The sequence below is a fragment of the Haemorhous mexicanus genome, chromosome 19 (assembly GCF_027477595.1).
Source record: "Haemorhous mexicanus isolate bHaeMex1 chromosome 19, bHaeMex1.pri, whole genome shotgun sequence".
Taxonomy (NCBI): domain Eukaryota; kingdom Metazoa; phylum Chordata; class Aves; order Passeriformes; family Fringillidae; genus Haemorhous; species Haemorhous mexicanus.
Window position 1 is genome coordinate 12,118,576 of NC_082359.1, and position 25,610 is coordinate 12,144,185.

The 25,610-nt window shown below is 54.3% G+C and overlaps 1 protein-coding gene across 21 annotated transcripts in view; it reads right to left on the reverse strand.

Moving 5' to 3' along the window:
- Positions 1-9,634: 9,634 nt before the first annotated feature.
- Positions 9,635-25,610, reverse strand: part of NCOR2 (nuclear receptor corepressor 2) — a 226,570-nt gene continuing 210,594 nt past the window's right edge. For 11 of the 21 annotated variants that reach the window (XM_059863534.1, XM_059863532.1, XM_059863526.1 and 8 more), the window contains 16 exons: positions 25,132-25,495; positions 24,162-24,392; positions 23,823-24,068; positions 23,530-23,679; positions 23,000-23,140; positions 22,730-22,892; positions 21,773-22,206; positions 20,152-20,295; positions 19,891-20,033; positions 19,374-19,567; positions 17,745-17,891; positions 17,300-17,445; positions 15,945-15,998; positions 13,859-14,086; positions 12,065-12,244; positions 9,635-11,943 (listed from right to left, as the gene is read on the reverse strand). In XM_059863534.1, the coding sequence (XP_059719517.1) occupies positions 11,768-11,943; positions 12,065-12,244; positions 13,859-14,086; positions 15,945-15,998; positions 17,300-17,445; positions 17,745-17,891; positions 19,374-19,567; positions 19,891-20,033; positions 20,152-20,295; positions 21,773-22,206; positions 22,730-22,892; positions 23,000-23,140; positions 23,530-23,679; positions 23,823-24,068; positions 24,162-24,392; positions 25,132-25,495 (3,141 nt within the window). In that variant the 3' untranslated portion in view covers positions 9,635-11,767. Of the gene's footprint in view, positions 11,944-12,064; positions 12,245-12,306; positions 12,692-13,858; positions 14,087-15,944; positions 15,999-17,299; positions 17,446-17,744; positions 17,892-19,373; positions 19,568-19,890; positions 20,034-20,151; positions 20,296-21,772; positions 22,207-22,729; positions 22,893-22,999; positions 23,141-23,529; positions 23,680-23,822; positions 24,069-24,161; positions 24,393-25,131; positions 25,496-25,610 lie in introns of those variants that run through there. The other 10 variants (XM_059863545.1, XM_059863544.1, XM_059863529.1 and 7 more) reach the window with 5 other exon arrangements.

Consider the following 25,610-nt stretch of genomic DNA (forward strand, 5'->3'; position numbering starts at 1 on the left):
AGGGATTACAAGGTGCTGAAGTTATAATGGATGGACTTTGAATTTAAACTAGATGCCTTTAGGAACAGAAGGAAAGGTTTAGGCTGGTTTTACAGACAGCAAGAATGCTGAATATAAAATGCCAAAAGCCTCACCTAAAAGAATTTGCTGATTATGGGCAGCTACAAATTAAATAATAATAAAACTCCACATGGCTGAGATCCCTATTCCACTCAACAAAGCAGAGCTGTAAGGAAACAATAGATGCCTTCATCAAATTTCATTCCACAGCTATTTACAGTTAACAAACAATGGAAAGATTTGCTAGAGAAAGACCCTTACCTGATCCTGGAGCAGTAAAAATGTCCCCCTGCTGCCAAACCATCAGTATAAATACCATGTGCAAGACCTTAGGCTGGGTCTTTGCTCTCCATCAGCAGATGGCAGTTTCACAGCCTGGACCTGCAGGAGTGTCTTTGGAAGTTCTAGGCAATGCCAAGCAGCTGGAGGTTATATTGTCCTCAAAAATGTCAGGAATCTCTTGCAATGTGAAGGAGTCACCAGAAACATGCCTGGAGTGATGGCCACCTATAGGAACTGTCTCATCTGGCACAGGACACTGTACTGTCACTTAATCCAGCTCTGTGGGGAGACTGGAATGGAAGACTGCCACAGCAGGTACATCTCTTCCCCTGAGCTGACCCTGTGGCTTCACAACTATCTCCCCCAGAAACCATTCCTGGATGACTGAATCCACCTGGGATGCTTCAGATGCAGCTCTGCAACTTCCTCATGTCCTGTATGGCAGGTTCAGTACTGCAGGGGGCACCTTGCCCTCAGCAGATGAACCCCCAGGGTGGCTGCATGGGGTCTCTGGATGCTTGGCATGGTGGCAGGATGGTGACTTCCAAGGCTGGCACTCACCAGTGTCTGCCCAGCCATGGGATGTGGATCCAGTTCTGGTTTCCACCCCTTTGCCTGCAGGAGCCATTCCCACTGCAGATGCAGTCCCTGCAACTACTCCACAGCCTGGCAGGAACGTGGCTTGGCCACCACACTGCCCAGCCCCAGCTCTGTTTCTAAATCCCCTGGAGTGGTGACACTGCAGAGGAGCAAGGACCTGCCCCAGGGCCATGCATCTTCTGCCAAAGCACTGAGTCTCCTTCTCCTGGCAACAAGCCCAGCCACAGCAGGGAAATTAATGCAGGAATGGCTTGTTCTCAAGTAGGATAAAGGGTCCTGGAATTGCTTTTTTGGGGTGTAAGGAGGGAGTTTTATGGGCTCTATTTTCTGCTTCTAATAATGATATTTGATCTAAACAGTTCCACGCCTTGGAGTCCACGGCAGATGGGGAGTTCACATCTACAAGGATGAAAATGCTCATCCTGCCAAGCCTTTGATTCTCATCGTATCCTTCCTACCCTACAAACAGGCGGACAGCACATTTCTAGCATAAAAATATCCTCCTCTCCAGCTAACCACCTCCAGATTCCCTTCCTGAGCCTGTTCTGAGCCTGGTGATTAGACATTTCTATATACATGAACACTCAGATCATCTCCCCAAGGTTCTTCCTGTCTCACAAGCAAATCCTGAGACCAGCAGCTATTTGCAGCTCCTTGAAGTACAAATGGGCTCCTTCCAATTGACTGCAGTGGTTGGGGCTCTCCATGCCCCTCTCTCCAGGGCTCCTGGCTGCACCCTCCCATCCCAGGACACTGAAATGCTCATCACTCCTTCTCTGGAGACCAGACTGCTCCAAACACCCCGTGTGGGGCTGCTGTTGATGGTCAAAAGACTGGGAAAGGGTCAAGCCAAGGGACTGTGTAGACTGGGAAACATTTTGGACTGGGATGCAGCATGGGAGTGCCTGGGCATAGGCACACGTGCAGAGGGAGGTTGCAGACCCATGCCAAAACCCACACAAAGCAGTGGAGGAATGAACAACAGACGCACACGCGCGTGCAAACCGCTTTCTCTTTGATGGAGGATTGTAGAAACATTACCTTCCCCTGGGGCTTTGCAGTGAAATAACCTGATTATTCATGAACCAGCCAGAATCATCAATCCCTCATTTATCATTTTCAACATAAATAATAAGGGCAAGAGAGGAACACACCAGCAATAAACTAGTTATAGATGTAGTGTTGAAATCTGCCGAGATCCTTTAAATATGCCCCCACTTATTGATAACAAACAGGGATCCAGCCGACTCCTCTCCTGATTCCTGAGCATTGGATTACAAAGGACACAAGCCAGCACTCAGCTTTGTGTGAGTGAAAGTCCATTTGGCACTCGCGTGGGCGGCCAGCTAGGAAATGGCAGCAAATTTTAAAAAACCCACATTTGTCTTGCTGACAAATGCCTCCAGGAAATAAAAGCCTTTGTATTCTTCTTTGACCTCTTCCACTCACAGATGGGTTTTGCTGTGCTTCCGACAGCGATTCTTTTTTAGCGCCTGCACTTCCAGGATATTTATTTTATCTGCTGACGAGCACGGCTTGGAGAGGCCACGATGCACATCATATTATGGGCCTGTCGTGGCTGAGTAGGATGGTCTTGGACGGGCAGAGCTGGGGTTTTAACTTGAAGTCCAGCTGTGAATGAGGCATTTTGGGATGGTGGCGTCTCCTGGAGCACCCTTGGCTGGTTGAGCACCAGCTTTACCCTGAGATACGTTGGCTCAGAGGAGAGAGCACCCAGAGCCACGCAGGTCCCTCAGTGCCTGGGGGAGGAGTTGAGCATCCTTCCTGCTCTAGTGTGAGCCTGTTTTCCAAGTGGACTGAAGGTGGAGTGGAGCAGGGAATGGAGGAGCAGCCTTTGAGGCTCAGGGTGCTTTGCTAAGCAGAGCTCTGCCCTGAACTCTGCAGACTCTGCTTTCTGAGTCCCCTGGGACTTGTTCTGGCAGCGCCAGCCCCGTGTGTGAGCCCAGCCGTGGCTGAGGCACTCTGGTAATGAGCCACGTGTTCCCAAGGCCCCCAGGCTTGGCAGGGACCCTCTGGAGCCTGGCTCTGCCAACAGGCAGCCCTGCTCAGCACTTTCAGGGAAGGTTTCCCTTTCCCTCCCCCTGCACTCCTCCAAGGGTCTCTCCTCTATGTGCACTCCGAAAGAAGCGGGGAGGGAAATCACAGTGTGTTTAAACACTGCCTAATGGTGAAAAAGAACATCTGGAGAACAGCCTTGCCCTTCACAGAGAGTCCTCCACCTCCACATCTCCCAACAGGGAACAGACCCAGAAGGAACCCATCAGCTCAGCACTGGGACCAACTCTCCCTGTGGGTGCCATGGGCTGGGAGAGCAGCCACGGACCAGGGGGCAGCAGGTGCTCAAGAGCCTGGAGAAGTGGGTGGCTGGCCAAAGCCACACTCACTGCTGGGAGATTTTAGAAACTAAGGGAAGCTCAGCAAAGAGTGACTCCTTGCCCATGCCTATGCCTCCCATGCTGGCCCATCTCCCCCATTCCCCCAGGAAACAAACCTGCTTCATTCGAGCTTGTTTCCACAGAGGCTCTTCCAGCCAACATTAACACACTCTACTTTACTTCCCAGCATGGCCTGGGGCAGAAAGCAACATCTGACCCTAATAAAAAGGCTGCCCTCCCCCTCGAAGAGACCCAAGAGCAACCTCTGCTATTTGGTTTCCAACCTCTGCTATTTGGCTTCTCCTTCACCAATGAATGGAGGAGGCAGCTCCAGCTCAGGGGCTCTGGCTGGCCTGAAGGGAAGCAGGATGTTCTGGCAGCCCATGGAGACTGGTAGCTTAAAAGTGAGTCCAGTGGGGTGGAGTTAGATGGGTTTCAGTGCTAAGGAGCCAGTTGTGACTTCTCACTGGGGTAAAAGGACTTGTTCTTCCCTTGAACAGAATGGTGCTCTTTTTCAGTTCCAAAAACATGAAAGCTGGAGATGGCTCTAAGCCAAGGCCCAGGATTAACATCCCCACGGGGGAAAGCTCTGCTTTGGTCCAACTGGAATGCAGATCCAGACCTGGCACCCATCTTGAGGCACACAGGGACCAGGTTCCTCGTGTCTGACCTCTGGCAGCTGCTTTGCTTTCTGGAAAGGGCTCAGGATGAAACAGCAGCAGAAAATGCTCCTGGGCCTTGGGCAGAGCTGGATCAGGATTTCACAGCTGAAGTCTGGACTTTTGCAAACACACACCTGAGTCAGTGGAGTCCAAACCTCTTCAGAATCCCTGTCTCCCTGGAGCTGACTGGGGGCCCATCAGGCCACACCTGCTGACAGCTGCACAGAGCAGTTGGAGGAACATGTTGAATTAGGATGGAGTGTCTTCAACAGCAGCCTCCTGGATGGTGCTGCTCAGTTATTTGCTCTTCATGAAGCCTTCCCTTCCTCCTGTGCCATTGGAGGCAGGAGAGGAACCCCCAGAAGCTGCTGGCACTGCCCCTGTCCCATGGGCACAACGTTTTCTGCAAAAGCTGACCTGCAGCCTTATGGAACAACTGCCCATAGGTGAGACCTCAGAACAACCTCCCCAGGGCTCCTGCTGGCTCCATGAGTTTCCTCAGCATCTGCTCAGGAGCACTGGGGCTGCCATGGCAATTAATAATGACTAATCTAGATGCACCATCATTAGCATGGCCAGTGTGGCCAGCATCTCCTCTGCCCTGACTTACCTCAGCAAATACTGCAACAGTCTCCTCCAAGTTGAACATGCATTTAGTCATCAAAGAGATTGCAAATGACTAATAAATATGAAAATAAGTTGGGGAGCAGCAAAAATTTCTGGACCAAGATCAGTCTGTACTGACAACTGCTGCTTTTCCTAAGCAAAAGTACCCTGCAGAGTTTAAAACAGCATCCAACTTCAAAGCAGACAGCTCTCCAGATGGAGCCTACCACCCCTGCAACACCCTGTGCTTCGTCAGGTTCCATGCATTTGCAGAGGGACAGTGGGATTATTTCCAAATAGAGAAACACAGCAGCCTCTTGGAGCCAGGGGCTGGGAGCAGTGTGTGGCTGAGGCACTCCCCACCATGCTGAAGCTGACCTCTGGGCTGGCCTCCCCAGCACCACGGGCAGCCCTTTCTGCCTGCTCTCCTTTTACAAGGGCCAGCAAGAGGAAAGCCTCACCTGTCAGCTGTGTCTGCAGCTGAGATGAGCATGGTCCCTCCTCGGTGGGATCCAGACACCCTCCTGTACTGGAAAGCAGGAGCCAGAAAGTGCTGTGCTTGCAGCACAAGGATTTCACCTTTCACCTCTGTTTCAGCTGATTCCCAGTTCAGGGCATGCAGGCAGATGCTGTCAATTTTACAGGGGTGGCTTTGGTCACCCTGGTGCCACCCAGGGAAGTGACCAGCAACCCTGCAGGGCCTGGCAATGTGCCATGCACTGGGGCTGCCCAGGCTTCACCTCCCCAGGCCCCCCTGCATCCCTGCCAGGGGATTTCTCCACAGCTGGAGAACTGTGTGTCCATGGATTTCATTTCAGGGGTATTTCTGCAAAGCTGGCTGGTTGCTTTGTTGGTTTATTTGCTGGTGCTGCAGGCTCCCAGCCCCTCTGAGCACTTGCCCTTCAGCAACGCCAACACCAACCTCGGATCACTCCAGATACAACTGCTCCAGCCTCCTGTCCAGGGCCAGTGATTTATTACCACTCCACTGCCTGGAGTCCTGACAAATCCTTTTTGGTAATTGCAGGAGGCCAAAAAATGAGAGCATAAATAAACCTGACAATTAATTCAGCTGTTCCTCACACATGCACACAGTGACACTCATTCCCAAGTCTCTTATGAACCCAATTCTCCCCAGATGGCACAGAAGCCAGGCAGAGCTCAGCCAGCTTGGACACTTCTGCCTCTGCCCAACCCTTCAGGGTCCCAGTGCTGATAAGAGCCAGGCATCCCACCAAAAGCTGCTCTACTTTCCTTCCAAGTTACTTGCCAGCCTACCCTGTCTCATCTCCTGCCAAGATCAGCTCTTTAGCCCTCTGCATCATTATCACAGAGCATATATAATTTCATGGCAAATCACAAGGACTGATGTATGGCTATTTGGATTGCAGTTGTCAGGAGAGTATAAAATGCTTCCTGCTGTACAGAGCCCAGGAACAGCCTCTGGCCAAAGGCTCAGCTGGGGAGTCCCTGCTCTGCTGGGGCAGTGTGTGAGGGCTGTGGGCCACCATCGTGGGGGGACACAGGGCTGGGTGCTGCCAGCACAGAGCTCTGGTATTCTGGTGTGATTTGGACCCTATTAAAAAACAGACCTTGTCCTGCTCATGGCTGGGTACCCCAGCTGCATCCCACTCCCCCTCCTCACCCACAGGGTACCTGTGGACAGTACTGGTGCCCAGTGCAGTGTCCTGGGGTGCACAACAAGGACAGCCTCCACCTCGTGCCCCTTTCTCCCTGCTCTTGTCACTCAGCCTGGCCTAGCTAAAAAAAAAAAAAACCAAAAAACAAAACCACAATCATCTTCTTGTTTTAATTCTTTCCAAAAGAAAAAAAGTTCTCTAGTCCTGACTAAACACCGATTCATCACCAGATGGTCACAATGCTCCTGCACCTTCTCAAAGGGAAAAGGTATCAGGGGCATCTTTTATCCTCCCTTTCTCCTCAAAAACTCATGTCTGCCACTTAAATACAAGTGAGTGTGGACTGCTGGCATATTTTTATTGCTAGTTTTCAAAGCCATCTGCTTTTGTCCCATTTCATTTTCATCTCTTTATGTAAGAGCTTTGCAAGTAGACCTAAAGTTTTCCATCATTAAATTCTAAGTGTTGGCCTTGAATTGAGAGTTTTCCCACCTTCACTTTCTTCAGCATCAGTGTGAATTATTGACCAGGGAGATGGCTGTCAGCCCTTGTCAGCACTTAAACCCTGATGTGAGAGGTTGAACAGCCCAGCTCCTGTTTGTACTGGTTATTAACTTACTCTAATTGCCTTCAGAGTGGCAAAAGTCTTTCCATGAAGGTTTTTTAACAAAATCTCTGGTCTCAAGAGATCTTCAGGCTGATTTTTAAGAGCCAGCAGTATCTGCCTGGTGCATTGCCATGGCAGCTGGTTGCTGGAGAAGCACATGGAGACAGGAGGCAGATTTGGTCAGTGTGGGTACATACCTGGGGGGATTTCAGAGGGTGTCTCAGCAATCCAGATGATCCAGGGTGAATCTCAGCAGCATGGAGAAAGAAACCTTTTGGATATCCCTTGGGCAGACAAAGCAGTGCTGGCAGAAGGCAGGGATAGACCCTGGCTGAAATGCTCATTGCTGTGCTCAGGAAAACATCATTTGTGTAAAATCCATTTCTGAGCCCCAGGAAAGGCAGCCAAAGGCCCTCCATGGACTAAATTCCATACAGTCATCAGTCAGTCCTCGTGCACAGCCATCCCCCTCAGCTCAGAGACCCCCACCCATCACTCCCCCCCCCTCAATCACACCCTCAACAGTGGGAAGTGCTCCCTGGTCTATGGCATCACTGGGAGGGGGACCTGGGCACTCCCAGCTGAAGTTAATCACACCTCATGGGACAGGTGTTGGAAGTAAAGCAATTTAGACCCACAAACAGGTCCCAGGGCTTCTTAGTTAGGTTTCACTTCTTAACTAGGTAGTCACTCATTAGCCTCCCCCAAAATTTCCTACAGCCCTGGGTGAATGAGACAGGGGTCTAGGGCTGCTCACTGTGCCCTCATATAGGAAAAACACCTGCTGCCATCACCCCTCAGCCCACTGTACCTCGGACACCCCATCAGGGCCAGCACAGGGGTCCCTTCACCCTCCCACCCCTCCCCAGGAGCAGCTCATCCTGCCCAGGCTCGCACACACCCGCAGCAGGAGCCGCTCTCTGCTGCCAAAGAACTTTGGGGTTGGGTTGGTTTGTTTGCTCGTTTATTACATAACCAGCACGGCAGAGCTCGCTCGCTGTAACAGTGAACAAACCCCACCTCCAGCAGAACACCCCCTCCCCTCTGGAGCAAGCTGTGGGATTATTTACACCTGGTGGTCTCTGCACAAGTCCCTCCACAGCAGCTGTGCACAGGCTGGGTACACACACAGAGATTTTCCCCTCCCAATACAGTTCAAGAGACAAATTGTCCAGTGATTTGTTTGCGTTTGTACAAGTCACAAAGTTGGTAAAAGTTTAAACTCGGGGTTCTGGAATAGTTTAAATGTGAGTTTCTCCTGGATTGCACAACTGCAGCCAACAGCAGGAGGTGGTGCTGTCAGACCCTGCTGTGAGATTTTTGGGGCGCTTGGGGATGCCCTGGTGGGGAGAACGAGGGCCAGAGGGGGAAACACCACAACCTACAGGAGCAGCAGCTCCTCCTTTCCCAAAACCACACTCCCCAGGGTCCACATCTGAGCAGGTAAAGTGGGGCCATCCCTCTGCAGCCTCCCAGGTCCGGGGTGATCCTCACCAAGCTGCTCTGGGCCTCCTGTCCACACACTGCCAGCTCAGTGATGTGACACAAATTAATTAACCTGCAGCAGGAGGATGCTCTGCTCCTGCACCACAGCACGGGGGCTCAGAGCTCCCCAGTGGGAGCTGCTGCTGCTCTAGTGCTCTCCTCAGAGTCCCTCCATCCCTGTCCCTTCTGCTGCCAGCAGCAGGCAGCTCCAGGAGGGGCTGGGTGGAGATGTGGTGCATGGAGAGACAGCAAGACAGAGAGTGCCAAAACCAAGCAGTGCTGTGGCCAAGTGTGGGGCTGAGCTCTCAGCAAGGGGGGCTCCCCAAAAATAGGATCCCACTGGAGCCAAACCCACCTGTCCTCACCTCAGCTGGTCTCCTGCATCCCTGGGCTGCTCCCCCAGCCTAGGGCAGGCGGATGGGGATACACGGCACAGCCAGGGCCTGAGCTCCTGCACAGAGCTGGGAACACCAGCAATGTTGTCATGTTCCCCCATTCAGGAACAATGCCAAAGGATCCCACTGAGCAGGGGGTAAGGCTGCTGGAACCCTGCAGCATCTCAGTGTCACCCCAGCACCTTCACGTCCTCCCAGCCCACAGCACTGTCCCCTCCTGCACACACTGCCCTGCCCAGCACGTGGGTGACATCTGCCCAGCCATGCATCCATCCAGCAGCACCGAGCCACAAACCCCATACGGGCTGAAACTCCCTCACCAATACCTTAAAACTCTTCTGCCATGCTCAGGTGTTGCTGTGCTTTGTGCTCCTGGCCAGCCCCAGCCCCTCACCTTGCACACACAGAAACCAGTGGGAGTGACAGGAGAAGAGAAACACGGCTCTGGGGTGGCACTGAAGGGTGGGACAGGCTCTTCTCTCCCTCCCACAGCTCCGGGTGCTGCCCATGCTGCTGGTGAACGCCTCCCACAGCTAACAGAGAGTGCAGCCCAACCCTGCCCAGCTGGGGTGGAGACAAGGCAGCTCTGCAGCTCCTGGCTGGAGCCCGTGGCCCTTCCAGATGTCCCCACACCCGGCTGCAGGGCTGGCAAGGGGTGCCCACGTGGTGAGACCCGAATGCCACCCCAGCACCTCCACCCCTGGCGTGCTGCCCTACCTACCACTGCTGAGAGCCCCAAAGGCAGCAGCTCCAGTGCCCTCCTCTCGCCCCTCTGGCCACGGCTCAGCCCTCGCTGGGTCACTGGCAGGGTCTGTGGTGCCACCCTGCCAGCTCGGCAGCCACCATCCGCTCCCAGCGCCTTCCTGGACATCTGCAGACACCAAGCAGCACACAGTATTGCTACTGTGCCAAGTGGGAACTTTATTCTTTGTTGTGGTCGGGGTTTTTTCCGCTATTTTTTCCGAATCGGCTAAGGAGGCGGCTTTGAAGATGGTTCAGATTTGGATAATTCTTTTTTTCCCAGCAGAATCTGCAACATTTTAATAGCGTTTTGCCCAGACATCAGCTCTGTGAGTTTGTACAGCTCAGAGCCACAGAGACACCAGCAGCAATAACCTGGGAACGCAAAAACTTTTCCACATCGCTTGTGCATTGTCTCGGATTTTTTTCTTTTTAAAAAAAAAAAAAAAAAAGCACAACAGAAAAGACACAAACATTGATGAACATTTAAAAACCTGTACATTGTAAAAAAACAAAACAAAAAATAAAACCCAACAGGAAAAAAAAACCAAACAAAACAAACCCCAAACAAACAACAAACACCATCATTCTCTTGCTTTGAAATCAGAATCAACCTGGGAACGTTGCAGGGGGAAAAGAAAGATCCGTGGGGAAGGTGAGGGTGCCTGAGCCCGCGGGGCTGCCGGAGGCTGCGGGGCTGGGCCGGGCTGGGGCTCCTCTAGCGTACAGAATGCAAAGCATTTAATACATTTTATTATTTTTTTTTTCCTTTTTTTGCCATTTGTTTTCCCCCCAGAGCGAGAAAGCAGAAGTGAATGAAAAAAAGTCTAATATTTTTGTTCTTTAACCATGTAACTGCAGATATGAGCCAACATCATGGAATGAAAAAAATAATGTAAAGTAGAGCATTCGTGTGTATCACAAAAATACAATAAAAACTTTTTTTTAACTTTTTTTCCTTTTTTTTTTTTTTTTTTAAAGTTTCCTGTGAACTCCCTGCCACGCTGGCCTCCTGCCCACTCTGCCCCTGCCCTGGCCAGCTTGGAGGGCTCTGGAGAATCAACGTCTACAACCAGCAAAGGTGTGTGTAACGGGGGGCCCTGCAACCATGGCAAGATTTTTGTTTGGTTTTTTTTTTTAAACTAAGTACATACATTCTCCTGACTCCCAGATAACTTTGATGGATCATTGTTACCTTCTTTTTTTTTAAACCCTTCCATACAATGGACAAATGCATCAAAGCCTCCATGTAAGAACAGAACCTCTTTTACAGCATGTAATACTGTGTTTTGTTTAAGTCCTTCCTTGCGTAAAATATTGACATAATTCACTGAAGGTATCAAAAATATACCCTGTAGACCAATACAATTTACAATTGCCTTTTCTCACCATTCAGAAAACAATGCACTTAAAGCAACCGAGCCCCTCGGCGGGCAGCGCGTGAGCCAGCCCGGGACGTCCCCGCCCGCTCCGAGTGACCCGGGATTGCTTCCATCGAAGGGACCAGGATTTTTTTGTGGGTTTTTTTTTTAAGAAACAGCTCTTCACTCCCTCCCCTGCCCGCTCCTCCCAGCCATGTCCGAAGCGTGTCGTTGTGGGGCTGATCCTTCTTGTGACACGGGAACGCCGGGCACCCAGCCCTCGGATCAGCCAGGGAACCGACCCGGGGCGCTCCGTCCTGTTTCGCTTCTCAACCGTTTTTGTTTTTTTAAATCTTTTCTTTAACCCGCTCAAGGTTTTGCAATTCTGAGGCACATCCCCATGGCCGGGTCCGGGGGAGCATCCCACTGCCCGCTGCCAGCTCCACAGAACATCCCGCAGCCCCCGTGGGACGGTGCCGGCAGAGCGTCCGAGCGGCCCCGGGACGGACACACGGCCGCTCACGGTCCCTCTGGAGCACGGGGTCACCGCCCAGCACGGCTGCCAAGACCGAAGATGGGTTCCTTGGGTTTTGTCTTGTTAAGGCTTTTTTCTTTTCTTTATCAGACCAAAGAGGATGCAGAAATTTCCAGATGTTGAGAAAGAAAAAAAAATAAAAAATAACCCAAACAAAATTTAAAAGAAAAAAACGAAACAAACCAAAACCATCATCCCCACCAATTTGGCTGGTTGGGAGGGAAGGGATTAAAAAAAAAAAAAAAAAAAAAAAAAAAAGGGAAAAATGAAACAGCTCTGCTCCTGCATCTTCGCTCGTGAGAGCCGGCGGGGCTGGGGTGGTGGGCGCTCGCCCCAGCTGTCCCGCTCACTCCCCGTGCCCCGGGTTTGGTCGCCATCTCCCTGCCCCTGGCTCCTCTCATTCACTGTCCGAAAGGGTTTCGTACTGGGAGCAGAGCAGGGGCTTGGGCTCCTCGTCCCAGGCGTGGTGCTGGCTGCCGGGGGTGCCCTGTGGCAGCGGGGCGCTGGGCGCTGCCGTCACCACCCCGCTGGGGAGCCGCATGGTCAGCGGGTTGTAGGGGAACGGCGTCGAACCTGCGCGGAGGAGGGAGCAGAGTCAGCACTGGGGGTGGCCGTGTCTCCGCTCCCTGCAGCCTCCCCAGAGCCCTGCCAGGGTGGCGTGGCCACTTTGGGGACCCGTCCCCTCCTGCCCTACCTGCGGACGACGGCCTGTCCTCCCAGACCCGGTTGGTGAGGGGAGTCCTGCGGTTGCAGTCGCCCTCCGAGTGCACCGAGGACACCGAGGGTGGCCGCTCGCCCGAGGACAGACCTGGCGCCGGAGACTTGGCCTTGCGGCTGTTGGGTCTGGCAGCGATCTTTGGCTTCCCCCCTCCTCCTGCAAAGAGAGGCACCCGCTGTCACCCAGCTCGTTGTGACAGGACTCGGGGGCTCGGGGAAGGGGTGCGGGTTCCCAGCGCTTCCCTTTTAGGAGCTTTGCAAAAACGGCTCGTGGCAGCAGGAAAGCTCACCCCGGGCCGACGGCAGCACGGCGGGGAATGGCGATGGGGCGGGTGGAGGAGGGTTCTGTTCCCTCCTGGGCTGCTCCACTTTGTGGGTTGATGCCACCAACTGTCCCATGGAGGGACGTGGGGCAGGAGTGGCTTTGGCCGTTTCCCTGCAGGATCTGCTCCCGAGCTGGTTTGTGCCTCAGCCCACATGAACGGCTCCGTGTGCTGCCCCACACACACAGAACCCCGCGGAGTGCCAGAGCACTGGGCACACTCCCCGTTCTTATGGTCTGCATGGCCAGGATGGGCTTTCATCCCTCCTTACAGCAGAATCCCTGGGGATGTTTAGCCAGTTTTCAGAAGGTTTGAAGCCAGAAGGAGCTCTGTGGGGCAGGTGAGCTCAGCTCCCTTGGGGGAGCTCCCCAAGGGGGAGGGATGGATGGGCTCTGCATCCCACCCTGCCTGCCCAGCAGCAGGCAGCCTCCACCAGGCATCGGGAGGCACAGCTGGAAGAAGCTGCTGGTTTCATGCAGGAGCCAGAAAAGCTTTTCTGCAAAAAAGCTTTAGAGTGCCTGGTGTTAGCTGACCCAGAGAGGTGTGAGCTGACCTGGAGGAAGGTGCACGTGTGCACCCAGGATCTACTCCTGAGCCAGGGGCTCTGTGCCTGGATTCCTGAGGGCGATCCCTGGCAGTGGTGTCATGCTCTGTGCAGGGCACTTGCATGAGGCACTCTGCCCTTGTGTGTTGGGGACAAATGCTTCCCCCATCCAGCCCTGGTCTCTCTCCTCCCTCCCCTTCTTAAATGGGGATTTGTGCAGCCACCCTCTCATCTCTGCTCAAGTCTCCCTAAAGCTGAGTAGACCCTGCCAGGGGGCTCTGCAAGCCCCACCAGGGCTCATGGGGCAGCTCACCCCCAGCTCTACTTTCTTATCATACCCTAGGCATCACTTTTAGCTCCCTTACAATCTCCCTCTTGCTCCAGGCACTCCCAGATCCCATACCCCCATCCCAGGTTGGATTCTGCCCCTGGAGACTGGAGTGGGGAGGAAAATGCCACCCTGCCCTGTGTCCTTCACACCAGCCCTTCTCAGCACCTTCCCCTCTTTTGGCAGCAGTGATCCCACTGGAGGTTTACAGACAGCTGGGGCTGGCTATTTAAGCTTATGTCTTTGATTTTTTGGGTGGGGGGGTTTCCACCCCCATAAACTTCTCCATTGTGTAAAAAAAATACAGGAAAAGGAGATATTAAAAACCAACAAACAGGGAAAGGAGCAAGTCAGTGGTTTAGAGAAAGCAACAGCACCTTTGGAGACTATTAAATTAACATCAAACAGGATTAATCAGCAGATCCACAAAGCTCAAAGCTGGGGCAGGGAGGGGAGAGAAGAAAACCAAAATGAACAAAACTGGGGAGGGGAGGAATAAATCCCCCTGTAAATGGGGAGATAAAAGGGCTGAGAATTAATAACACAGAGAGAGTGAAGGTGGAGAGGGCTGCAGACCTGGCAAGGAGCGCACGTCCTCGTTTCGTCCATCAGCAGGAGTTATGGGCATAGCAGCGGGCAGGCTTGCACTGGCATTCAGAGAGTTAAAAGCATTGGCACTGAGAGGTGAGCGCTCTTCCCACTGCTCGTCATATTTACCCATTAGGGCTTTCCTAATTATTGCCTCCAACCCCATGTTGGTACTGGAATTCTCTTGGACCGACTGGCTCCTACAACTGATTAGCCCTGGGAGATACGGGAGAGGGAGGAGAGAGGGGTCGGGAGATGGGGGGGAGCCAAATGAGAAGAAAGATGGGGGGGATGGGGAAAGGGGGAGAAAGGAGACAAGGGAGAAGGGAAGAAACAAACAGTCAGCACATTCTCGCAAAGCAACAAACTTTGTCATCTTGTTCTTTAAAGCACTGTGATGCACCCGTCCTCCTCCTCCTCCTCCCGCTCCATCCCGCCCCGGGGCTCGGCGGGGGCTGGCGGTGGGACGGATGGGACTCACTCTGGGATCTGGGCTTTGGGAAGGTTCCCCGGGGCCAGGGGTGGAGGACAAGGGTTTGTCCCTGAGCACCAGGGAGCATCCCCAAGGAGCAGGGGCTGTGCTCCCAACCCAGCCAGGCTCGGCATGGGGGCAGGAGGAAAGTCATTTGGATGAGGGGTCCCTATGCACACATAGCAAAAATCAGTGTGCCAGGAATTTGGAGGCCGGGGCGGTTACCCATAAAGGAAATCAGGGAAGGAAGAAGGAGTACCCCACAAAAACACTTGATGAGAAAGACGTGCCTGGATTTGGCCCTGGGGTGGTGACAGGATGCAGGCAGCCCCCAGAGCTGCCGGCGTGGGTCGGGCTACGTGGGGAGAGGGGAGCGTCCTGCTGTCCCTCCTCGAGCTCTCTGCAAGCCCCCTGCCCCCACCCCTCTCTCTCCCCCAGGCCGGGCTCCCTCGGGGACCAGCGGGACAGGATGCAGAGGCGAAGTGTCCGCGTGGGGTGAGTCTCAAGCCATGCAGTTATGGAGCAGCACCGCACAGGGACCAGAGGCTCAGCCGCGCCACCGGCATTCCCGGGGTGGCACTTACAGGAACAAGCAAGGGCAAAATACAGACACGAAACTGCCAGGCCCCCCAGCTGAGCCCATCCTGGGGTGTTTGTTCTGGGATCCCTGCCCCTCTGCTTGCAAAGGGACAGATCCCAGGTTCCCATAAAACTGGTCTGAACATTTGTCTTGCTGTAAAAACAGGCAGGGTCTTTGCTGGTCCCCTCTAGCCTAAACTGACCCTCAAATCTTGTCTGCCAGGACTCCTCAGGTCCTACCTGGTTGCACTTGCTCACCCCAGCAGCTGATGCCAGCTCACTTCTTCTCCCAAACTCATTTCCACTGGCAAGCAGTCCTATACCACTGGCCCTCCCACGGCACCAAACCCCTGCCCACAGCACCTCCTGCCCTTGGCTGTGGGAAACCTGCTGTTCTCCTACTTAAAACTAGCAACCTGAAGGCATTCCTGCTGTATGAGAACATTAATTCTTAATCAATTAAGTAGCAATTAGTATTCCTCAGTGGGGATTCACTCCCTTTGTGAGTCCCCCTGGACATGTTGCAGGTGGCAACAGTGTGACAGCTTCCCACTGTCATTCCCCCTGGGCTGGTCCTGCGCCTGAGTGCTCCTCCAAATCCAAGGAGAAACCTCCACCTGCCCCAGCTTGCTTTTGTAACTGGCTCCTGCATCCTGCCCAGCCCAAAGTGACAGACCCCACTGCCCTCCCACCCACCCACAAGGTCCCACCAAGAGCAGGGTGCTCTCTCCAGGTGTGAGGTCCACCTTGCTAAGATGGTTTAACCCTCTGATGGCATCAGATGGCCAACCCTTGCTTGACCTTTAACCTCAAACTCTGCCAGGCTTTCCAAGGAAGTACACTGCCCTTTCTCCAACCCAACAGCAGGGAGTTATGGTGTGTCCTGAGGCTTCTGCCTTCCAACAACTGTTACTTGGTTTTAAGGGAAAACAGAACAAAGGAGATGCTTAAATCTACTGAGCCTCCTGCTCTCCACAGCTGTAAGCCCTGTGGGAAACGAGGTACAGGTATGTGGGGAGTTACCTGCTCCAGTAATCGCTGGCATGTTGAAAATCTCTGTCCCAGGCTGCCCCACATCTGGAGAAAAACAAAGAAGCTCTTCAGCACGGAGAGCAGCACATGCAGGTTAGTGGCTGGGAGGACCTGCCATGGCAGCCATGACAAGACTCCCATCTCTCTGTCACAGCACTCTGGACAGCAGCCCAGCTCCCCCAGGCACAGGTGTGGGACTGTGGGTGCTGGCTGGGACCAGGACTGGCTCCCAGTGCTTTTGGGAGATCCACAGTGGGCACCCTCACCAGGTGGGAAAGGGCAAAGCAGCAGAACCCTGAAAGCCAGGGCAATGTCTTTGTGCTCAGGGCTGGCCTCCTTCCCTTCCTGCCTCCTGCCCTTGGGATACAAGCTCCACGGACCCAAACCCTCTCTCCTGCCCATGGGATTTTCAAAGGCTCAAAGCCCCCTATCCATGGAGCAGGTCTGGGCAGCGGAGAGGGCAAGGAAGAGGAAAAGAAATGTTAAATCAATATTTTCCCTCTTAGCTGAGCTGTTTGACTTGGATATTGCTTTCCTTAGAATAACAGAAATTCTCATCAAATAAGAGGCGTATCCAATTTCTATATATTTTTCCTTGATAAGGGAAAGTGTGGAAGGTCAGGGGGTTCAGCCACATGTCCCCAAAGGGGCATAACAATACTGTTGGCTCATGGTAACATCATCCAGGAGAGGAGACAGCTCGGTCCCTCTTATCCGATGCAGCTGTTGTAAGATGGATTCAAATTGAATTAGTATTGACTGGATAATGCTGGGCTAAATTAAATTATGATCCTATCTACTCTATTAGCGGTTAATGAACGAACGGGCTGAATTTCTAATCTGAGCCAGCCTGGTTAGTTTTACAGAGCTGCACCAATATTGATGTAGGGCTTAAAGTAAGGTTGGGGGGAGATGCATCTCAAGGAGGAAGGATTCAGCTTGGCTGGCCAGTCATTAAAATATCAATTGCTCTTAAGTGTCCTCCATGCTTAGCTCATTATTTCCTTCCTACTGAGGTTATCTGGTGTGGGTGGGATTGACAGCCTCAGAGCACAGAGACAGAGCTGGGAAGTCTCCCACTGCCTCCCCAGATACACACACGCACTGCTGGCACCAGAACAGAGCATTCTAGGAAGCATTTGGATCTTGTAGTTCATAGAATCACAGAATAATCTGAGCTGGAAGAGACCCACAAGGACCATTGAGCCTGACTCTTCAATGCACACAGAGCTGTCTGGGAACTCCCAGATGTTTAACACAGCAGCACCATTCCCAAATCTCCAGTGCTTCATGTGTCCTCGAGCCTTTTCCTCCCCTGGTACCCTGCGTTCCCCACAGGTTCTTACTGTACTCCGTCTCGTTTTTGTTGGTCGTGCTCAGCTTCTTGATGATCTCCTGCTTCTTGGACTTCACCATGGCAGAGTTGCTTTCAGTCAGCTTGCTGAAGAAAGCTGGACGCTGAGTGTTGTTTCCTGGGGACTTGGACCCCATCCTGCAGAGCAAAAGACCATTGGAAACCTCTGCAACATCCACTGCATAAAGTCCTACCTAAAGAGCCTCTTCCCCCAGTGTGACTCTGAGGATCAGGCTGGCAGCTCCTGGGATACTCAGCATCTCCAACCTCTCTTGCTGTCCCAACAATAAAAGCACCCCCTGGTATTGAACAGCCGTGACAAATACAGCCCCTGGGAGGGGACACAGCTTTGGGCAGCAAGGAAAGCAGCCCGGGCCAGGCCATGTGTGGGGACATCTCCCTCCCCAGGTGCCCCAGTGCCCACTCCCAGGCCGTACCTCTGGTCCATGGGCTCTCCCTCGCGGAACAGGACGGGGTACGGGGCGCTCTTGGCGTGCTCCGCCTCTCCCGCGCCGTCGGGTGGGGACACGGGCTCGATGCAGCTGTCCGGCCCCCCTGCTGCTGCCTTGCCCTGCTCCGGGGACCTGGGCAGCAAGGGGACAGGCCATCGGTTCACTGTGACAGCCCCTGGCCCTGTGCAGCACCTCGGGGTCGGGAGTGGGGAGGATTCCTGGTGCTTTGCAGCACGGGCCAGAGGGAGAGTGTGGTTTGGGCTGAGCCAAGCCCTGGGCCTGATCCCCACAAAGTGGGATAGCTGAGCCACCCCAAACACAGCAGCCCAGGAGGGACTTGCTGGTGGCAGGGACACATGGATTCCTGTGGAGGGCTGTGACATTAACCTTTGGAGACACTGCTTTTGATTCTATTTGTTAACACAGCAGAGGCAGAACCCGCCACATCCTCCTTGTCAGAGCCACACAGGAGCTGGGTGGCTGCAGGAGGGGGCCTGGAGCTGGGGCAGCTTGGAGAGGATCACTGCTGGCCCCTGATGCCTGCCCGTGGCCAGAGCCTGGGAGACAGCCATGCTCCAGTCTGCAAGGAATTCCTCACAGCCAGTTCTGGGAATTTATGTCTTTGTTCTTTCTGTGGTTTCTCTTTTTTCCTCAGTTTTTTTCATCACTGGGTGGTCAGGGCTGGGCTTTTTCCCTTCATGTTGTAAAGCCAACTCCAGGACCAGGCAGAGCTGGGAAGAACAATCCCATTTACTGACAAGGCACCACTCATTCCTGGATACATGTGGGTGGGTGTTTGGGTGGGAAAACAGACCCATTTTTTAATTCCATACAACAGCAATCAGACCTGCCTTGTAGCAGCAAGGGGATTTGAAAGTGACTTTAAAACAAATACAGGTGGTGCCTGAAGTGAACAATGCCAGTTGTCAGGGCACCTGTGTCTAATAAACTTCTGATTCACTTTGAAAGATGAAGATAAAATTAACTTTGAACCAATGGAAAACATGTTCCTTCAGGTTTTTGGAATCATCTGTGGTCAGGGACTGAGAATAGTGACAGGACAGGAGGCAACAGGCACAAACAAAACACATAAAATTCCATTCCAACACAAGGAAACCCTTTTTTCCTGTAAGAGTGCTGAAATGCTGGCAACAGGTTGGCCAGAGAGGTGCTGTCTCCAACTGTGGAAATATTCTGAACCCAAGCAGCCATGACCCAGGGTAACCTGCTCAAGAGGTCACTGCTGGGCTGTGATTTCAAGAGATCCCTTCCCACCTAAACCATCCTGTGACATCGGCCAGACTGGGAAGAGAATTATGCATGGACTCTAAGGGGCTCTAAAGATCATCTCTAGGACAACAGGGATGGCAAGAGGCACCACCCCAGGGGAAAAATGCCCAGATGAGAAAGGAGCTGGGCTGTGCAAGCAGGAAATCCCCACGGCCTCAAGCTTGGGACAGCAATGCCAAACTCCAACCTGCCCCGTGCAACCCCCTACAGCCATGCCAGGCAGCCAAGGGCACCCACCCGACTTCCCCTGAGCCACCTGGCTCCACGTGAGCTCAGGCTGGCCCACGCCCACCTGGGCCAGCCCAGGCTGCCCCCTGAGCTCACCTTTTTCCCCCCTCTCCCTGCGGGGAGATGCGGGAGGCCGTGGCGTGCTCCTGCTGCTGCAGGAAGGCCTCGCTGGGCGTGCGGCGCAGGTCCAGCACCGGGCACGCCGCCCCGGGGAACGAGTACACCGGCGCCTGCAGGTGAGAGTTGAGCTGCTGCGGGTGGTGGCGCGTGTAGTCCTGCGTGATGACCTCCTGGAGAAGAAACCACTGTCAGAAATGGGGCTGATTTCAACTTTTGTCTTGAGGTTGAGCAGGAGGGAAATAGGCTGATTTGTCCCCGCAGATGGAACTTCTGCCTCCTGCCTGCAACAGCTTTTGTGATGGGCTTCTTGGGGACACAAACACCTGGGCTGAACACTCATGATGGCCCCTGCTCTCCAGCCCCCAACTGGAGGAGCTGAGGTCTCCAGTGTCACTCCCAGCCCATCCCCACCAGACACGTTTCAGTGAGCCCCTCCCTCCTCCCTGGAGCCCCAGCAGGAAGGGGATGGAGGTGGATGAAGTTAGTTAGTTACACTGATGTGCTGGGCCAGCGTGACCACGCGCTGGTTCATGCCCTTGATGCTCTGGCTGGACTGCAGGGGCTGGCACTGGGGGCCGTCGGGCTGCCGCAGGTGCTGCAGGTGCGCGGCTTCGGGAGCCGAGGCCTTCAGCGAGCCTGGGGGCACCAAGGAGAGAGCAGGCATGAGATGACATCTGTGTCCCCTTCTCCAAATGCCATCCTAGCACTGGAGCACAGCCAGCCTGGGCTCTCCCGTGCCAGCCCCCGTTCTCACCTTGCTGCTTCTGCCTCAGGTCGTGCTCCCCGTGCCCCTTCTCTGTGTCCTGCAGCAGCTTGGCCCCTTTCTCATGGGACAGGCTGGGCGAGCTCACCGGACTCACGGCTTCCATCCGCTCGGGGCTGTAGCCTCCATGAAAGCCTGAGGAAATGGAAGAGAGTTAAAACCAGGAGCTCACTTAGCTTTTCCCTAGCACTGTTGCACCACTGCTTGTGGGCAGAGTCACATGTTCAGCAAAGTGTAAGGAAAAAGAGATGAGGGAAGACCTGGCAGGTCACACTGCAGGGCCACCTCTGATGTCCAGCTGTGGTGATGGCTGCTGTGACGAGGTGATGTTTCATTCCTGCAGAACTGGACACTCAGCAGCTCTCGGTGACAGCATGAGATCCAGGGACCAAATCCAACCTCTGCAGATTCACAGTTTGCTCCCCCATTTTCTCCACCCACTGAAACCCCCACTATGTCCAGAGGGACAGCGATGCCCAGAGAGAATGGAGGAGGCTGCACAAGAGGTCTCCATGTGCATCCACAGTCCTGGAACACACTGCTAGAAGGTGCCAGGACCAGACATGACTGAGGGGTGGGATGGGATGCAGCTCTTCTCCCAGCCAGGTTGCTGTATCCTCTCCATCCTTGGGATATGGGAAGGGGAGTGGGACAGGAACTCCCAGTGCTGATGGCCAAGGCAGCTGCTGCAGCTTGAAGATGGGGTCTCACCAAACCCCCACAGGCTGCTTGTTGCTTCTGCATGCTAGTAGAAGCCTGGATGAATGCTCTGGTTGTAGGTTGGTCTCATCAAGAATGACCCAAACCTTGAAATCCATCCCCCTCCCTGCACTTTCTACTGGAATAACTAATCCTAGTGCTTTTCTCTCTTACACAAGATTCCTCTTAGGTGGTTTTTGTGGTCTGCTCTGGAAACGGCTGCTGAGCACGGCTGGGCTGAGTGATCCCAGGACAGCCACAGTGCCCACCTTGGGCAGCATCCAGCATCAGCACCCTGAGTGAGGTCACCCTGAGCGTAAGGACCCATCCAAGCTGAGACCCACAAAGCCCTCAGAGACCCTGCAGCTCATGAGCAGGGAGGCGCTTGTCTCATGGCCAGCAGCCTTGTCACGCTCACAGTCCCAGTTCTCCACTCTGCTCATTTGATTTATTACCCACAACTGCTCTTTACAGATTGCCTGGGAATTTCTAAGGATGGGGAAATCAAAATTAGCAAATGGCTATTGACTGTAAAAAGCAATACCAGGAACTGGACAACATTTGCAAAACAGGACTTGGCAACTGGAAAAACTAAAAGAGGGTGGGAGAAGAGAAGATCCTTAAAACACGCAAAAATAAAAAAGTCTGGAATAATACAACAGCCAGGAAGGAGAGGGACAAGCACACTTGGGGAGCTGATGGAGCCAATATCCAAAATGTGCAACTGAAAATAAGAAGCAATGTAATAAAATGGGTGTCAGGCCACAGGTTTCTCACCTCTGCCCTCCAATTTCTGACCAATCACTAGTGGAGTGGTTACCCAGCGAGCCTCTTTCTTGCTGGCCCTTATCACAAGACATTTGCTGCATGCTAATCACATCTATGAACCAGGCTGCTGTCGTGGTGCTCTTACCGAGTGCCCGGAGCTCCTGCTCCTGCATAGAAAAGCGTTTACTCTGACTCTTTTCTCTACTGTGCTGTTCTGAGCCCGAGGCTGCGTGCTGCTGGTCCAGAGGGTGGTGGTGCTGCTGGCTTTTCCCCTGTCCTCTGCCATAGTGATGAGAGGAGCCGGGTCCGGAGGCGGGCAAAGGTCTCGACTCCATGGCTTTAATGGGCGACGGTGACTGCTCGAGGTTGGCCCCGCTGGGCAGCTTTGAGGTGTAGATGTTGTTGTCAGTCTGGGCTCGCTCTGTCTTGGCTTCCCTCCCCCTCGAGGCCTCTTTCTGCAGGATGGCCGGGTCCAGCGGGGCCGCGTAGCCGTCGGCCGCGCTGAGCGAGGAGCGCAGGGTGGAGGCCGAGGGGAAGGCGGCAGAGCGGATCGGTGATGTGGTAGTGGTGGAGGAGGATCTGGAAGGAAAATAAAGACAAGGCCAAGATGAAAAAAGCATGTGGAGAAGGAGAATGCTGTTACCAGAGCCCCAGTGTTCAGCTTTGCCTGGTAGAGCTCCTCCCAGGCCTCCTGAGCATGTGGCTGGGCCATGCAGGGCCAGTGAGGAAGGCTTGGATGGAGCCTCCACAGTAACTGGCCACAGGGTATTGGGCCTGAATGCATTGGATGGAGAACACAAAACCCATGGACAGGTCCCAGAGACCTTGATAACTCCACCACCAGACAATCTTCAGCAAGAGGAGCAATACCTGTATTTGGGTACAGGTACACTCCTACTTTTTCCCCTGGCAGCAGGAAAAGCAAATAATTGGGGCACCAAAATGTGCCTCTCCCCACCAAGTTCCCTGAAAGCCCCAATCCTGCTCCCACTGAGACTGAAGGGAAAACAACTCTCTCTCCTCCCTCTCAGAGATGCTCATTAATTAAGTGCTGGTGCAGGCATCCAGGCAAGCACTGGAAACCATGGTGGGGGGCACGTACCGTAGGACGGAAGGGGTGGGGGTCTCTGAGGAGATGATCTTCATGCCGGTGTTGTGGAGCACGCTGGGGCGCTGCTGGATGGTCTCGTGGGTGCGGGGTGAGACGGGAGAGTGCTGGTGGCTGTGAGAGTGGGAGGACGAACGGCTGCTGGACTGTTCTGTACCTGAGGAGAGCACAAGGAAGAGCTTTAGCCCTCTGTCCAACAGCTCTAACCCTACCTTCCACCCAGCACAGGTCCCAGGGTGGAGGATGGACTCCTCCCCAGCCTACCTGGTCTCCAGATGGGCGCATGCTCCACTGTGGTGGAGGCTAGGATGGATTTTTCACGCTCCCTCTCTCGTTCCCGCTCCCGCTCCCGTTCCCGTTCGGACACTGATGATCCTGACTGTTTGGTCATGTGCGTGGGCCCTCCTGAAACCCAACCAAAAGGCAGTGAGAGGGCTGCAGACACAGCAATTCCCGCTGGGAATGCTGCCTGCTCTTCACATCGCTGTGTATGCAGAGCAGATAAGGAATGGCTCCATCCAAGGTCACCTGGAGCAGGACAGACAAGGACAGCCAGTGCAACTGTCCTGGCGCCATCTCCAGGGTATGACCTTCCACAGAGCCATTTGCTTTGGGGAAGAAGGAGGAAAAGCAAGAAAGCCCTCGACAAGCAGGAAGAGGAGGAGTCCGTCACTGAGTAAGAATTAATTTGGGGTCTCCCAACCTGTCCTGGCATGCTGAGCCCATTGCCTTGGACTGGTTACCAGCATCCTCCTCAATCATTTTCCCACTGGAAAAGCAACCTCCAGCATTACCTGGGGAGAGCGGGGAGCTGCTGTGCCGGCTGCCGAAGGTCTGGGGGGGTCCAGGGATGTAGGTGATGCGGTCCATGGTGGTGGCAGAGGTGCCAGGGGTAGGGGGCACGAGGACGGGAAGGTGTGGCACTTGGGACAGGTCGATGATGCCTGGAGAGAGAAGTGAGAGGACTGTCAGGACAACGCCGAGCTGCTGCAAGCTTGGCCATGCCAGAGCTGGCAGTGCCAGCCTGACCCAGCCTCCTGCTCCCATGCTGCTCCCAAACCCCTGGACAGTGCCGTGCTGGGAGGACCTGCTGCATAGTTGAGGGCGAGGGAGGGCTCCCGGGGTGACAGCCCGCGCAGCATGTCCGCCCGCTGCGCCATGGCCGTGGCTGCGGCGTTGTGGTGCATCTGCTGCGACGTGATGTAGTCGTTGATGATGGTCTGGCGGTTCTCCATGGCGGCTGTGTCCGGGTAGCCCCGGATGAGGTACGGGGGGTACAGGTGTGGGTACGTGGGGCTCGGAGCCAGATGCCTTGGCAGGTAGTAAGCAGCAGCTGGGAGAGAAAAGGATGTAGATGTGAAACTCCAGAGACCTCAAGCTTTTGGATCACAAGGAAAATAACAAACCATGCCCCCAGCCAAGGTACCTGCTTCCAGCTGGATTCCCCTGGGGATGGCGGCGGGGTCGAAAGGCAGCGGGATGTGCCCTCGGTACAGATCGACGCCGCTGACGCCGCGGAGCAGGTGCTCGTACGGGGAGATGGGGTGGTGGTGGTCGGGCACGGGGGCGTGCGGAGACTTGGAGTTGGTGAGCTCTCTCGATGTGGGGGTGATCTTTCTGTCCTGGGACACTGGCTTCCCAGCAGTGATGCTCCCTGCTGAGAGCAGAAGGAAATGAGTCAGAGACTGAGCACTGTGGCCAAGCCACGTCTCTGAGGGATGCCTCCGGCCAAGCATGTCCCACAGGGACAATCGTAGCTACCCTGAACTCGAGGGACCTTTCCCTCCTCCCTGCACTGCCATGCCCTGTTACACCACCAAGGTCAGGGTGGGCCAAGTCCCAGCTGCCCCTTGGGAGAGAGGCCTTTCCCAAATCACCCCTTCACCCCAGCACATCCATGCTGGGCAGTCTGTGCATTCACCCTGGCCTGCACAAGCTGACGGTGGTGCAGCCTTGCTGCCACGCTCTTCAGCACAAGGAGGTCACTGCTGCTGTTAGTGAGAAGTGTGAACATCTCTCACCCAGTGTCCCTGCTATCCTGCCCACCTGTGGGAAAAAGAGTGCTGTGGGCCACTGCTGGGACAGGGAGGACACTTTTGAAACACCAAGGGCTTTATGAGCTTTGGCCCAAGTCTCTCTTTAGCTACCCTGGTGCAAGTAAGGTGCCCTCACTTCAACAGTGTGAGCACCCCCAGGAAGGGCACTGAGCCCCAGCTGTCCCTGGCAGCCACCCCAGTGCCGTGAGTCAGCCGTGGGCGTGGGGTGCTGGGAAGAACAGGTTCAACAGGCACCTGCTGGGAATCGCTCGGGCAGGTGGGGTCAGCAGCCACCTCCTGTGCACCTCACCTGCTCGGCTGTTAGAAATTTTAACATCAAATAAAAGGTTTGCCAAGTACCTTCGTGCTGCCGTGGGGTGGACTCCCGCGTGGACACTGGAGACCCTCTGTGCAAGTGGCTGCTGAAGGCCGTGCTGTGCCCTGCCTGGTGGTCCTCATAGCCGAGGGCACTTTGGTGGGGTTTGCCTGGCTCAGGGACAATCACAGGAGCCCCTCTGGCGATGGAGCCACCTGAGTTTGTCACAGGGCTTGGCCTGTTTTTCAGGCTCTCTTCGTAAGCTCTTTCCAGATTCCTCGGGTCTTGGATGACATCCAGAGAATGCACAGAGTGGAAAGTCCTGCCGGGACTGCCGATGATGGAGCGCACATCGTGCTTTTTGGAACTCGAGGAGGAAGAGCCGCTGTCATACTTCAGTGGGGTACCCTGGGGACAGGAGGCAGAGGGGACATCAAAGGGGCCTAAAACAGAAGGAGCCCAGTGACTGCATCCCACTGAGTTTCAACAGGACTCAGGATGCCTCATTCAGTGGGTCAATACA